This window comes from Staurois parvus, unplaced genomic scaffold, assembly GCF_062004578.1.
Source record: "Staurois parvus isolate SC_StPar_1 unplaced genomic scaffold, SC_StPar_1.0 ptg000569l, whole genome shotgun sequence".
NCBI classification, from domain to species: Eukaryota; Metazoa; Chordata; class Amphibia; order Anura; family Ranidae; genus Staurois; species Staurois parvus.
In genome coordinates this window covers 143,170-158,801 of record NW_028318365.1, presented here as the reverse complement: position 1 = coordinate 158,801, position 15,632 = coordinate 143,170, and the positions used below count along the sequence as shown (strand labels likewise).

General features: G+C 49.3%; 1 protein-coding gene across 1 annotated transcript; it reads left to right on the top strand.

Moving 5' to 3' along the window:
* Positions 1–2,409: 2,409 nt before the first annotated feature.
* On the top strand, positions 2,410–14,412 carry LOC149450618 (uncharacterized). Its single transcript, XM_089691676.1, has 6 exons — positions 2,410–2,504; positions 13,248–13,351; positions 13,468–13,565; positions 13,655–13,861; positions 13,941–14,147; positions 14,260–14,412. The coding sequence occupies exons 2-6, from the start codon at positions 13,318–13,320 to the stop codon at positions 14,410–14,412; spliced, it is 699 nt and encodes a 232-aa protein (XP_089547802.1). The 5' UTR covers positions 2,410–2,504; positions 13,248–13,317.
* The last annotated feature ends 1,220 nt before the right edge of the window (positions 14,413–15,632 follow it).

Genomic DNA, 15,632 nt, shown 5'->3' with positions numbered 1-15,632 from the left:
CATTCTGGCCATGTTGACCTTGTCACTGTATCTGAGAGTTCCAACAATCTACCTCTGGTTGGGGTCATTGCAGTCTCCTGAAGTGGACACAGATTTAACGTGGTTGTTTCAAACCTTATAGATGTACTACCCATCATCTGGAGAATAAGCCTCTTGTTCCAGGCCTTGGGTTTTTTAAAGGTCACTGTTGGGCAAGGTTGCTCATTTCCTTTAGGGCAGGGGTGTCAAACTGGCGGCCCTCCAGCTGTTGCAAAACTGCAAGTCCCATCATGCCTCTGCCTTTGGGAGTCATGCTTGTAACTGTCAATCTTGCAATGTCTCATGAGACTTGAAGTTTGGCAACAGTTGGAGGGTGACCAGTTTGACACCTGTGCTTTAGGGTTCTAATTCCTCCCATTATAAGTCAGGATCATTCTCCCTCCCTCATCTTTCGGGGTGTGTAGGGTGCCAAGGGATTACGCTCATAAGTTAGACTCACTTTTTCAATTGTAACTCAGTCCTTGTCATCAATCCCTCATGCCTGGGAGCCTGAACTTGGGGCAAAACATGAAAAATGGTCTCTCTAGACTAAGTACTTCTAGATATTACCTGTCTCCCTTTTTGTATGAAAGGGGTATTTCTTCCCTTCACCATGAAAGTCTTGGGGCTCCAATCTGTTTCCTGAGAACAGTTCCCGTCTCATCAAGCATCCCCTCCATGACTTGGTACTCTGACCTGAGCTCCACTGGAAATCCCTCACATGTTGAAGAGTCTTAGGCTATGGAAAGGTCTGGGAGTTTTCCCTGTGGCAGGCCTAGTGGCCTAGTCCCTATGCTGTACTGCACTGAGAGTGTTACGTTTCACTATGCTGTCCTCTTCGGAGATAAGAATTTGCCATCTGGTTCTCTTCTGATTCAGTACCTGAAAGCTGTTGATTTCTCACCTGGCAGGAAGATTTAATTGCTGGATGTTCCTGTGCTCTCCACATTGTCAGCAAGAAGATCATGCTTGGGTCCTGCTGCTAATTCACCCAGCAGGTAGGGGGTCTGCCTGGAGACCTTTGTGGGACCTGGTCACTGGAGGGTAAGTTCTCATTTGATGACCGATGTGCAGTTCCTCCAGACTCCTTCCCTTGCTCCTGTTCCTAATCAGGTAGACAATCTAGGATCCCTTCCCCCCATTCCCCTCTCCCCAGCTTAGGATGCTTTGTTGGACCATGCTCCGTGATTAGATGTAGGCAGTTTTGCTTAGAGGCACCCATGGGTGTTTAGGCACATGGGTCCCTGTGCATCCTTATGACCTGCTGGTGTTTTGTGCACCATATGGGTTGCACCATATTTCTTCTCTCTGCTTACCCCTGTGGAGGTGTCTTGGCACTTTTTCCTCTTCTAGTCAAACCCTTAGGTACTCTTAGGGTTCTTTCCTACCAGCCTTCAAGAGCTGCCTGGCTGTCTGATATGAAGGATGGGACATTCTGTGTAGTCTGACTCTCTCTCTTTGATATGAAGGACGGGACATTCTGGGTAGTCTGTCTCACTCTGACAGGAAGGATGGGAGATTCTGTGTAGTCTGTCTTGGTCTCTGATATGAAGGATGGGACATTCTGGGTAGTCTGTCTCGGTCTCTGATATGAAGAATGGGACATTCTGGGTAGTCTGTCTCTCTCTGATATGAAGGATGGGACATTCTGGGTAGTCTGTCTCTCTCTGATAGGAAGGACGGGACATTCTGGGTAGTCTGTCTCATTCTCTGATATGAAGGATGGGACATTCTGGGTAGTCTGTCTCTCTCTCTGATATGAAGGACGGGACGTTCTGGGTAGTCTTTCTCTCTCTGATAGGAAGGATGGGAGCAGGAGCGGACTGACAACTCATGGGGCCTCCGGGCAATAGGGGATCATGGGGCCCCTGTGCCCTTGCCCAAACTAAAAAAAGCCTATGAAAAAGGTACCAGGGGCATCTCATGGGGCCCCCTACTGATCCTGGGCCCTCGGGCAGTGCCTGAGTTTCCAAATGGTCAGTCCGCCCCTGGATGGGAGATTCTGGGTAGTCTGTCTTGATCTCTGATATGAAGGACGGGACATTCTGGGTAGTCTGTCTTGATCTCTAATATGAAGGACGGGACATTCTGGGTAGTCTGTCTCTCTCTGATATGAAGGATGGGACATTCTGGGTAGTCTGTCTCTCTCTCTGATATGATGGACGGGTCATTCTGGGTAGTCTGTCTCTCTCTGATATGAAGGATAGTACATTCTGGGTAGTCTCTCGCTCTCGCTCTCGCTCTCTCTCTCTCCGATATGAAGGATGGGACATTCTGGGGCTGCAGTTCCTCTGAACTCCACAAGATGGTGATCTCATTTCTACTACCCAGACAGGACTTCTCTATGGAATACAGACAGGAAGTGATGTCGAGTACTGATAGGAAGTGATGTCAGGAACAGACAGGAAGTGATCTGGAATAAAGAGAAGAAGTTCCGTGCAGTCTGAAGGAGATTGGAGAGGTTGCTTGACATGGCAGTAGAGGAGGTAATTATTATTATACAGGATTTATGGTGCTAACAGTTTTCTCAGCGCTTTACAATATAAAGGGAGACAATACAGCAACAATACAGATCAATACAAGAGTTAGGAGGGCCTGATCCTTGGAGCTTACAATCTAGGAGGGAGGGGCTAGTAGTACAAAATGTTGTAACTGTGGGGGATGGACTGGTAGGAGGAGTAGAAGATTCCATTATTAGCTGAGGGCAGGATAGGCTTCCCTGAAGAGATCGGTTTTCAGAGATTGCCTAGAAGTGAGCAGAGTAGGTGATAGTCTGATAGATTGGGGTAGAGAGTTCCAGAGGATGGGGGAAGCTCTGGACAAGTCCTGGAGATGAGTATGGGAGGAGGAGACAAAGGAGCTAGAGAGTAGGAGATCTTGCGAGGAGCTGAGAGTACGGTTTGGGTGATATTTAGAGATGAGATCAGTGATGTAATTTGGGGCGGAGTTATAAATGGCTTTATATGTTATTGTTAATGTTTTGAATTCTATCCACTGGGCAATGGGAAGCCAGTGGAGGGATTGGCAGAGAGGGGTGGAGGCCAGTGGAGGGATTGGCAGAGAGGGGTGGAGGACACTGAGTGGAGGTCAGCGGAGGGATTGGCTGAGAGGGGTGGCAGATATGGAGCAGTTAGTAAGGTGGATGAGTCTGCAGCAGCATTCATAATAGACTGAAGAGGGGATAGCCTGTGATGAGTTGGCCAATGAGGAGGGAGTTACAATAGTCAAGGCGAGAGATAACCAGGGAGTGAATAAGTTGCTTAGTAGTTTCTGAGGTTAAGAACCACCATATCTTGGAGATGTTGTGGAGGTTGGAGGTGTTGCGGAGGTGAAGTCTACAAGATTTGGACAGTGACTGGATTTGGGACTGAAAGGACAGATGGGAGTCTAGGATTACACCTAGTACCCTGGCATGAGGGGAGGGACTGATGATTGTGTTATTGATATTGATGGAGAAGTCGGGGGGGGGGGGGTCACGGGCTGGAGGGAATACTAAGAGCTCAGTTTTGGAAAGATTGAGTTTGAGGAAGTGGAGTGACATCCATGCCGATATGTCACTTAGTAGGTTAGTAATGCGAGAGGAGACTGAAGGGATGAGGTGAGGAGGAGACTGAAGGGATGAGGTGAGGAGGAGACTGAAGGGATGAGGTGAGGAGGAGACTGAAGGGGTGAGGTGAGGAGGAGACTGAAGGGGTGAGGTGAGGGGTAGAAAGATAGATTTGTGTGTCATCAGTGTAGAGATGGTACTTAAAGCCATGGGAGTTTATCAAGTGACCAAGGGAGGAGGTGTAGATGGAGAAGAGAAGGGGTCCAAGGACAGAACCTTGACGGACCCCAACAGAGAGAGGGAGTGAAGCGGAAGAGGCAGAGTTACTGGTAACACTGAAGGAGCGCTGCGATAGGTAGGAGGAGAACCAGGAGAGAGCAGAGTCTCGGAGGCCAAGAGAGTGTAGTTTTTTGAGGAGGAGAGGATGGTCAACCGTATCAAAAGCCGCAGAGAGGTTAAGTAGTAAGAGTAGTGGCCATTGGCTGGGATGAGTACGGAGTAGTGGCCATTGGCTGGGATGAGTATGGAGTAGTGGCCATTGGCTGGGATGAGTACGGAGTAGTGGCCATTGGCTGGGATGAGTACGGAGTAGTGGCCGTTGTTTGGGATGAGTACGGAGTAGTGGCCATTGTTTGGGATGAGTACGGAGTAGTGGCCGTTGTTTGGGATGAGTACGGAGTAGTGGCCATTGTTTGGGATGAGTACGGAGTAGTGGCCGTTGTTTGGGATGAGTACGGAGTAGTGGCCATTGTTTGGGATGAGTACGGAGTAGTGGCCGTTGTTTGGGATGAGTACGGAGTAGTGGCCGTTGTTTGGGATGAGTACGGAGTAGTGGCCGTTGGTTGGGATGACTAGGGAGTAGTGGCCATTGGTTGGGATTAGTATAGAGTAGTGGCCATTGGTTTTAGCAGTTAGTAGATCATTAGTGAGGTTTAGTAGGGCAGTTTCAGTGGAGTGTAGTGAGCGAAAGCCAGACTGTAAAGGGTGAAGAAGGTTGTTGTCGGTGAGGTGGGAGCTCAGGTGATTGTAGACTAAGCGTTCTAGGAGTTTAGAGGTAAATGGCAGCAGGGAGATGGGTCTTAAGTTGTTCAGGTTGGTGGGGTCCAGGGAGGGCTTGTTAAGTATGGGAGTGATGTGCGCATGCTTTAGAGGGGAGGGGAAGGCACCAGTAGAGAGGGAAAGATTGAAAATGTGAGTGAGGGAGCATAGGATGAAAGAAGAGGGTGAGCACAGTAGTTGTGAGGGGACAGGATCCAGGGGGCAGGTGGTGAGACAGACTTCTGAGAAAACCTTAGTGACCTCTTCGGTAGTAGCGAGGTCAAAAGAGGAAAGTGTTGAGGGAGGTTTAGTATAAGGTATGCTAAGTGGGATGGATGTCTGTGCAGTGGTGATGCCCCTACAAATTGCATCAATCTTATTTTTGAAATTATTTGCAATCCCATGAGCAGTGAGTGAGGTACTGGGTGGAGGTGGAGAAAGTAGAGAGTTAAAAGTAGAGAAGAGACAACGAGGACTGGATGACAAGGTATTGATGAGAGTGACAGTCGTCTTGTTTGGCAGCATGGAGGGAGGAATTGTATGTGAAGAAAGCAGATTTATATCAGGTGAATGCTTGCTGGGATTTGGTTTTATGTCAAAATCGCTCCAACGCACGACTATGTCGTTTAAGATGTCTGGTGTGGTCAGTCTGCCACGGATGTAATGGTCGGGGCCTGATGCTTCGTGTTGTTAGAGGAGCAAGTGAGTCCAGTGCGGATGATAGAGAACTGTTGTAGACAGCAGTGGCCAGGTCAGGGCAGGACAGGGGAGAGATTCTGTCATAGAGTTGGTCAGTTGCAGAGTGGAAAGGAGCCGGGTTCAAGTTGTGAAGGTTTCTGCAGGTAATTGTTGGCTGCTTGGAGGGATAGGTGTTTGAAGACGAGGAGACTGTGAGGTGATGAGATTGTGATCAGAGAGAGGAAAGGGGGTGTTTGTGAGGTTGTAGGGAGTGCAAAGATGGGAGAAAACAAGGTCTAATGTATTCCCATCAGAGTGAGTGGAGGACGGTATACATTGTGCTAATGCAAAAGATGAGGTTATGTTGAAGAGTTGGGATGTAGCCGGGTTGTTCACATTAATGGGGATGTTAAAATCTCTGAGAATGATAGCGGGTAGTTCAGAGGAGAGAAAGTAGGGTAGCCAAGCGGAGAAATCATCAAGAAAGCGGGACACGGGTCCAGGAGGCCAATAGATCACTGCAATCCTCAGAGAAATGGGAGAAAACAGCTGGATGCAGTGAGTCTCGAAAGAAGAGAGGGATAGAGAGGGAGGGTTAGGGGGGACTTGAAAGATGCTCAGTGGATATAGAAGTAAACCAACCCCACCACCTTTCTGACCACTGGGTCTGGGTGAGTGGGTCCAGAGGAGGCCTCCATAGGGAAGTGCTGCGGTGGAAGTGTTTTGCCTCAAAACAAAGTGTTTTTAACACTACTACAATCGCTCACTAATACACGGATTAGGTTTCATAAATATTAAAGCAAAACATGATTTATTGAATAAGTTCTGTTAGTATAATAACATAAGAATTGTCAGAATTGCAAATCATATTTAGATCATATTATAGCAAGAATAAAGCATCAATACATCACCGGATATTGTAGCATCACCCACTGCCCAGTGACTGGGGGACTCCAACAGTCAGCAAAGGGGAATCCGGGAAATCACCGCAAGGCACGTCTGCCGCATCTTCAATGAGTCCCAAATTCCCCTAGAATCCCCCGTCTTTTATATACATAGTTTGGAATGACTTTATCTACTGCCATGCGCAGTATCTCCTGGTTATATAACGTCATGTATGATTCTGCGGAGTAGTTAGAGTCAACGCGTGATCGGCTGTGCCATCACGCGTAGTTACCTATTTTGATGGAATGCACATCTGGTGAATATCAGCCACATCTCTGGTTTCAACTGGTTTTAACTGGTTTAATGTACACTTCCAACATGTTATTTTGAACTCCAGTTACCCATCTAATGGTTATAATCCTTAGCATTATGACAGTTGAGTGTCAATCACTTCTCATCCATACATCCTATACACTCATGTCACATATGTATCACAGGAAGCAGAATCTGCTGCTTGGAGTCAGGTTTCTGTAATTGCTAGTAGGTTAAGGGAGCGGGAGACAAAAAGGTCATGGACAGAGGTGAGATTATTCCAGACAGAGCGGGCATTCCAGAGTGCACATGAAAAAGGGAGGGTGGTTTTTGGGAGCACGGGGACTCCTATTAAATTGAGGGGATTGCAGCTATTCCTGGATGAAAGAGGATGCCTGGTGGGGGGGTGAAATACTGGAGGACCAGGGTTTGGGGAGATATCCCCAGAGGTTAGGAGAAGGAGGGTGCCTGGTGTGGGGCTGAGATACTGGAGGACCAGGGTTTGGGGAGATATCCCCAGATGTTAGGAGAAGGAGGGTGCAGAAAGTAAGATGGGAGCGGGATGTACACGAGCGCACATGTCTTCCAGTCCTGGTGTTTGGGTCAGCAGGGGAGTGAAGTATCAGCAGGAGGTGATGAGAGCAGTAGTAGGGAGATGGTAGCAGTGAGGGGGAGATGTACAAGTCCTGGGGTAGAGCAGAGGGGTAAAGAAGTGAGATTTTGAGAACGCAGGAAAGTAATATGAAAAGGAGGAGTAGAGGGGACATATTAAAGGTACACGGAGTGGGACTCAGACTTGTAGGAGATGTTTCCCGGGGTGTTTGCTTGCAGTCTGTCCAGCATGCAGGAGAGTTTCTTGTATCTTCCTGCTGCTTGAGTTCTGCTTTAGTTCAACTGCTTCTTAGCACTCCATCAACGCAGCACTCACTCAAAAGCAGCACCCCATCAGTGACTGTGCCCCCCCCCATCAGTGATCTCCCCCCATAAGCTGTTCTAAATTTCTAGGGAGATGGCCAAATGAGCACTCATCTCCGCCCCAATTAGGAACTGATAAGGATCACATGAATGGGGGGGATGATTCTAAAGCACAGACCAGGCAGAGACTACAATCATAAAATGGTAATAAGATGTTATGTTCTATTTACACCCAGTAACCCCCCGTCATGTCCGTCCTCTTCCTCCATAGTCATGTCCGTCCTCTTTGTCAAGGTCCTACCTTTCCTCAGGGCTTGTGCTTCTCCATGTGCTGGCATCCATCTTAGGTGTCTGCAAAGCATTGTGGGATCCTTTATGCTTTCAGCCCTCTGCGGCTCCTCCTCCAGGAGGTGGCGGCTTATCACATATAAGTCTGCTGTTTGTAGCTGTCCATTGCATTTGTGTCCTGTCTTTTGCATAGCAGCAAGCTCGTTTTGTTTCTCATTGCTCTCCTGGATAACAACTCGGCTTTGGCAAGACTCCTTCCTGGCTTCTGACCCCGGCTCTGGTGACCATCCTTCCTGGCTTCTGATCCCGGCTCTGGCGATCATTCTTCCTGGCTTCTGACCCCGGCTCTGGCGACCATTCTTCCTGGCTTCTGACCCCGGCTCTGGCGACCATCCTTCCTGGCTTCTGACCCCGGCTCTGGCGACCATCCTTCCTGGCTTCTGACCCCGGCTCTGGCGACCATCCTTCCTGGCTTCTGACCCCGGCTCTGGCGACCATCCTTCCTGGCTTCTGACCCCGGCTCTGGCGACCATCCTTCCTGGCTTCTGACCCCGGCTCTGGCGACCATCCTTCCTGGCTTCTGACCCCGGCTCTGGCGACCATCCTTCCTGGCTACTGTCCTATCAAGTCATCCGCTGTTGCTGTTGGACTTGCATAGACTCTGTCTTGTTTTTGTATAATAAACCTACCTTTAATTGCACTTCCTTGTGTCTGGCTCCTCGCTCCCTGACACTGCACAAATGCCATGAATCCTGACGGTGCAGGTACGCCCTCGCTCCCTATGTTGGTTGCCAGACTTGATCAGCAGGATCTCTTGTTGGATCAATTCGCTCAGGCTTTGCAGACGCTGCTTGCACGCACAGCGCACCTTACTCCTGGTGCTATTAGGCCGGTTGTCACTCCTGTGGTCACTCCCGCTGTTGCTCCGGTTGTTGCGCCTACCTCCGCACCTGTGGTGCCCAGAGGTATGACTGGTTCAGCCCCCCTTCCACATCGCTTTGGGGATGAGCCGAGTCAGTGTCGGGGTTTCCTTATCCAAGTGTGCATATATTTTGAATTGATACCCCACGTTTTTCCTACTGAGAGGTCAAAGGTGGGCTTCCTAATCTCGCTGCTCTCGGACAAGGCCTTGGCCTGGGCAAATCCTGTATGGGAGAACAATAACCCTGTGATTCACGAGTTTGCCGGTTTTGTTGCCTCCTTCCGTAAGGTATTTGATGTGCCTGCTCGCTCTGCCTCTGCTGCTAAGCTGCTCATGTCCATGCATCTGGGATCACGAACCGTTGCCGAGTACGCCATAGAATTTCGTACCCTGGCAGCAGAGGTGGGTTGGAACAATGAGGCTCTGGTCTCTGCTTTCTCTCATGGTCTCTCAGAAGCATTGAAGGACAAGATTGGAGCCAAAGAACTGCCTGTGGAGCTTGAAGCACTCATTTCCTTCCTAATCCTGATTGACACCAGGCTCAGGGAGAGGTCTTCACTTTAAGGAGCGTCTGCAGAGGCCTCCTAACCGATTGGCACCTATGTTTTCTGTCCCACCCATTCCTCCCTCTCCTCCCACGCCTCCTGGGGATGGCTTGTCTGGCGGTGAGCCCATGCAGCTGGGGTTTGCTCGCCTTTCGGCGTCGGGAGGGTCGCTGCCTGTACTGTGGTCTCGGTGGGCATTTTTGGCTGTCCTGTCCGGTCCTTCTGGGAAACGCTCGCACCTGAGATCCTGTCGGGGGCAGATCTTGGGTGGAGTTTCCTCGTCCCCGGTTTCCCCGCAAAGATAAACCGCTAATCACCGTTGTCCTCTATTGGGAAGAAGGCTCGGTGATGGCCCAGGCGTTGGTAGACTCTGGTGCTGGCGGGTTCTTTATGGACAGTTCATTTGCTGCTCAGTATTCCATTCCTCTGCAGGCTCGAGTTACTCCATTGGTCCTCGAGGCGATAGATGGCAGGCCCCTGCAACCGTCGCAGGTTACCCACGAGACCCTGCCGGTTGAAGTAGCTATTGGGGCTGTTCACAGGGAGCTGGCCTGTTTCCAGGTAATATCTTCCCCGCACTACTCAGTGGTTTTGGGATATCCCTGGCTTCAGAAGCACAATCCAACCTTTGATTGGCGGTCGGCCGAGATTCTCTCGTGGTCTCCACAGTGTGGGGCCCGTTACATCCGTGGACCTGTTTAAGGTGTTTTGTGCCTCCTCGGACTCCGTGTTGCCCACTGACTACGGGGAGTACCTGGATGTGTTTGACAAGGTGCGTGCCGGTGCTCTGCCTCCTCATCGTCCATACGATTGTGGCATAACCTTACAACCTGGTGCCACTCCTCCTCGTGGCAGGGTGTATCCTCTTTCAGTTGCGGAGAATCAGGCCATGGAGGAGTACGTTGCGGATGCGTTTTCCCGGGGGCACATTCGCAAGTCTACTTCTCCAGCAGGAGCTGGCTTTTTCTTCGTGAAAAAGAAGGGCGGTGAATTGAGGCCTTGCATCGATTTTAGGGGTCTCAATTGAATCACGATTAAGAACGCTTACCCAATTCCGTTGATTACCGAGTTGTTCAACTGCCTCAAGGGAGCAACGGTCTTTACTAAACTCAACCTTAGGGCTGCATACAACCTCGTACAGATCAAGGAGGGCGAAGAGTGGAAGACCGCGTTCAACACCAGAACCAGCCACTGTGAATCCCTGGTGATGCCCTTCGGGTTGTGTAACGTGCCCGCGGTCTTTCAGGAGTTCATTAATTATGTCTTTCGTGACATGTTGCAGCAGTGCATGGTGGCTTACTTGGACGACATCCTGGTTTACTCTGCGTCTATGGAGTCTCATATCCAGGATGTTAAGCGGGTGCTGCAACGGTTACGTGAGAAGGAGCTTTTCTGTAAGCTCAAGAAGTGTGAATTTCACAGATCCCAGATTGCCTTTTTGGGCTAAATCATTTCCGCTGTGGGTTTTTCCATGGACCCTCAGAAGGTTTTGGCGGTTCTGCAGTGGCCTCGTCCCAGTAGTCTTCGGTCCATTCAGTGCTTTTTGGGATTCACCAACTATTATCGGAAGTTTATCAGAAACTTCTCCACGCTAGCCAAGCCTCTCTCAGATCTGACCAAGAAAGGCAGTAATCCCCAAGAGTGGTCATCCGAGGCCATCTCCGCTTTCGAAGCTCTGAAATCCGCCTTCGCTTCGGCTCCGATACTGTCTCATCCCAATCCTGGGTTGCCTTTTTGTCCTCAAAGTTGATGCATCTGAGACGGGAGTAGGCGCCCTCCTGTCTCAACGTTTGGTCACCAGATGGACCCCTACTTCCCTGTGGGTTCTACTCCAGGAAGCTTTCCTCTGCAGAATGCAACTACCAGATTGAAGACAGGGAGTTGTTGGCTATTCAGGCTCTCAAGGAATGGAGGCACCTGCTCGAGGGTTCTTGGGTTCCAGTTCTTATTCTCTCTGACCACAAGAACCTGACGTATCTCTCGGAAGCTAAGAGGTTGACGCCCTATCAGGCCAGATGGGCTCTGTTCTTGTCGCGTTTTAACTATGTGGTCTCCTATTTGCCTGGCTCCAAGAATGTCAGGGCTGATACCTTGTCACGGCAATACTCTGAACTGTCCAGGGAGGACACTGAGCCGACCTCGGTGATAACTCCGGATCAGATCCTGGCTGCCATTTGTACCAGCCTGACTTCTCCACTTGGGGAGCAGATTTTGGCGGCTAAAACTGATGCTCCCTCTGAGAGACCGGCTGGTAAATGTTTCGTACCTGAGGGATTGCGCACCCGCTTGCTGCATACCTACCATAACTCCAAGACTGCCGGTCATCCAGGGAGGAACCAGTTGTCCTGGGTCATTTCTCATTTATTCTGGTGGCCATCTCTCCGTTCCGACATCTCCTCATATATGTAGCGGCATGTTCTGTCTGTGCCCAGAATAAATCTCCTCGGCATCTTCCATTGGGCCTTCTGCAACCCATTCCCAATGGGAAGCATCCCTGGTCACACCTAAGCATGGATTATATTGTAGACCTCCCTGCGTCTTGAGGCCATACGGTCATTCTTTTGGTCATTGATCGTTTCTCCAAGATGTGCCATTGTGTTCCGTTCAAGAAAATTGATGACTGCGCAAGAACTGGCTATGGTTTTTGCCAGGGAGATCTTTTGCTTGCATGGGTTGCCTAAGGTGATAGTCTCGGACCGTGGGAGCCAGTTTGTGTCAAGGTTCTGGCGCGCCTTCTGCTCCCAGTTGGGTATCAAGCACTCCTTCTCTTCGGCCTACCACCCACAGTCCAATGGGGCTGCGGAGCGTTCCAACCAGGCCCTGTAACAATTCCTTCGCTGCTATATCTCAGACCATCAAGACAATTGGGTTGATTTCCTGCCATGGGCAGAGTTTGCGAGGAACTCTGCTGTCAACTCCTCCTCCGGGATGTCTCCCTTCATGGCCAACTATGGGTTCCAACCCGTTTTGTATTGCCTGAGTTTTTCTCGCCACAGGACATTCCGGCTGTGGATAACCATCTTGCTGCCCTGCCTGCCTCATGGGGGCAGATCCAGAGGTCCTTGAAGGATTCAGCTCAGCGCCAGAAGCTCCAGGCTGATCGTAGACCGTTGCCCGCTCCTTCATACCAGGTCGGAGATCGGGTGTGGTTGTCCACTCGTAACCTCAATCTTTGGGTGCCCACACCGAAACTGGCTCCCCGTTTTGTTTGTCCTTTCCGCATCCTCCGCAGGGTGAACCCGGTTGCCTATGCCCTTGCTCTTCCTCCTGGGATGCGTATCTCCAATATCTTCCACGTATCCCTGTTGAAGCCTCTGGTCTGTAATCGCTTTACTGCCTCTCCGACTTGTCCTCATCCTATCCGGGTTGACTGTCATGAGGAGTATGAGCATCCTGGACTTTTGGTTTGTCCACGGTCGGGTGAAGTTCCTGGTCCATTGGCGTGGTTATGGTCCCGAGGAGCGTTCCTGGGTTCCTTCCGCGGATGTTCATGCTCCTGCCCTCCTCCGCGCTTTTCACGCCCGCTTTCCCCAGAAGCCTTATGTTGAGCCACGGAGGGCCCTTGAGGAGGAGTTACTGTCAAGGTCCTACCTTTCCTCAGGGCTTGTGCTGCTCCATGTGCTGGCATCCATCTTAGGTGTCTGCAAAGCATTGTGGGATCCTTTATGCTTTCAGCCCTCTTCGGCTCCTCCCAGGAGGTGGCGGCTTATCACATTTAAGTCTGCTGTTTGTAGCTGTCCATTCCATTCGTGTCCTGTCTGTTGCACAGCAGCAAGCTCCTGTTTTGTTTCTCATTGCTCTCCTGGATACTGACTCGGCTTTGGCAAGACTCCTTCCTGGCTTCTGACCCCGGCTCTGGCGACCATCCTTCCTGGCTTCTGACCCCAGATCTGGCGACCATCCTTCCTGGCTACTGTCCTATCAAGTCATCCGCTGTTGCTGTTTGACTTGCATAGACTCTGTCTTGTGTTTGTATAATAAACCTACCTTTAATTGCACCTCCTTGTGTGCCTGGCTCCTCGCTCCCTGACATTCTTCCTCCATAGTCATGTCTGTCCTCTTCCTCTATAGTCATTGTGACGTCTTTTATCTCCAGCAGATGATGATACACACATGTTGATGATACATATCAATATTTAGAAGGACACAAGGATCTCTACAAGGACATCATGATGGACAATCAGCCGCCCCTCACATCACCGGGTAAGAGGAGACTTTATTGTAAAGGAGAGAGCAGTACGGAGGATCCACCTAGATCCCCCATCATCTGATAAACACATAGAAACAATGGATTCAGTCAGTGTGTGTGTTTCCTACAGATGGATCCAGTCATGGGAACCCACCAGAGAGATGTCCCCGTCCTCTGTATTCCCGGGATTCCACACAGGAAGGTCACACCATCCCTCACCATCATCAGGTAGATGAGGAACAATCACTGATAGTATCATTAGGATCTGTACATTATCTGCATTGTTACCATTGATGGCATTTTTATTATATATTCAGAGTGGAAACCTGAGAGATCCTAAAGTTGAGGTTAAAGAAGAGATAAAAGAGGAGGATGAGGAGTATGGAGTGATGGAGGAGTTTCCAGAAGGACACAAGGATATGATGGAGCCACCTAATACCAGGAACCCACCAGAGAGATGTCCCCGTCCTCTGTATTCCCGGGATTCAACACAGGAAGGTCACACCATCCCTCACCATCATCAGGTAGATGATGACAATTATTGGTAGTTGTGATTTATACACAGCATGTTTGTTACAATGAATGTTTTATTATATCTTTCAGAGTGGAATCCTCGGGGATTATAATATTGTTGTTACAGAAGAGTATAAAGAGGAGGATGAGGAGTATGGAGTGATGGAGGAGTTTTCAGAAGGACACAAGGATATGATGGAGCCACCTAATACCAGGAACCCACCAGAGAGATGTCCCCGTCCTCTTTATTCCCAGGATTCCACACAGGAAGGTCACACCATCCCTCACCATTACAAGGTTGGTGGGATGGAGCATCTACAACATGGACTCATGGAGACAATGTGTGGAGTTTTTTTTTATGTAACCTTATATCTTACAGATGATATTTTCTCTCATTTCCTTGATTTAGAGTGGAGATCCAATCGATATAGAATTTGAGGTGAAAGCAGAAGAAGAAGAGGCGTATGTGAGGGATGATCAGCAGTCTATGGAGGAGGATGGAATAACGGGGACATTTATAGAGGAGGACACTCCTACAGAGATCAGCACAGGTGGGTCATGAACACTAAATCCATTCCTCCACCCATACTGCTCACTGATTGGTCCAGAGTAGGGCGGGGACTGGGTGATATCAGCCTGTAATCCCCTGGTCACTTTCCTGAGCTGTGTTCCCCGTCCTGTATTCCTGGATTTCTCTCGGATAATCTTCCTTCTCTGTGCTGCAGACACAATTTATGTATCTAGACTGGATTTATGGAGGTTCTGGGGATCAGCTGGCAGCAAAATGTTCATTTTTAAGCATTGCATAATGTAGGCACCCAGGACATGTGACTGGGGTCTCCTGCCTTGTGCCTGACTCCTCCAGGGGACCTTCTCTGTTATCTGCTGGCTGTGCCGGGTGGAGGGATATCTCTGTAGTGTCTCAGACCCAAGTCACTGAGTGCAGTCTCAGGAGATGGGAGGCAGCGGTGTGGGACCTACATAGTTAGTCTGGCTGAAAAAAGACAGTCTATCTAGTTGTACCATTAAAAATTATAATCCTACACCCACAGCTTATCCACCAGAAGGCAAAGACCCAGCAAAGCGCGATCCAATCTGCTCCTGCAGGGGAAAAAATCCTTCCTGACCCCCTGAGAGGCAATCGGATATTCCCTGGATCAACTTTCCCTATAAATGTTATATCCAGTTATATTCTGTGTATCCAAGAAAGAATCCAGGACTTTCCTACAGCAACCCCCCCTTATGTATTATACATGGAGATCATATCCCCCCTTATGTATTATACATGGAGATCATATACCCCCTTATGTATTATACATGGAGATCATATCCCCCCCTTATGTATTATACATGGAGATCATACCCCCCTTATGTATTATACATGGAGATCATATCCCCCCCTTATGTATTATACATGGAGATCATACCCCCCTTATGTATTATACATGGAGATCATATCCCCCCCTTATGTATTATACATGGAGATCATATCCCCCCTTATGTATTATACATGGAGATCATATCCCCCCTTATGTATTATACATGGAGATCATATCCCCCCTTATGTATTATACATGGAGATCATATCCCCCCTTATGTATTATACATGGAGATCATATCCCCCCTTATGTATTATACATGGAGATCATATCCCCCCTTATGTATTATACATGGAGATCATATCCCCCTTATGTATTATACATGGAGATCATATCCCCCCTTATGTATTATACATGGAGATCATATCCCCCCTTATGTATTATACATGGAGATCATATCCCC

Excerpts from the sequence above, each read along its gene's own strand:
- LOC149450618 (XM_089691676.1), top strand. The coding sequence starts at position 13,318 with ATGATGGACAATCAGCCGCCCCTCACATCACCGG. Across the intron at positions 13,566-13,654 it reads CCATCCCTCACCATCATCAG|AGTGGAAACCTGAGAGATCC; the intron begins GTAGATGAGGAA and ends TTATATATTCAG. Across the intron at positions 13,862-13,940 it reads CCATCCCTCACCATCATCAG|AGTGGAATCCTCGGGGATTA; the intron begins GTAGATGATGAC and ends TATATCTTTCAG.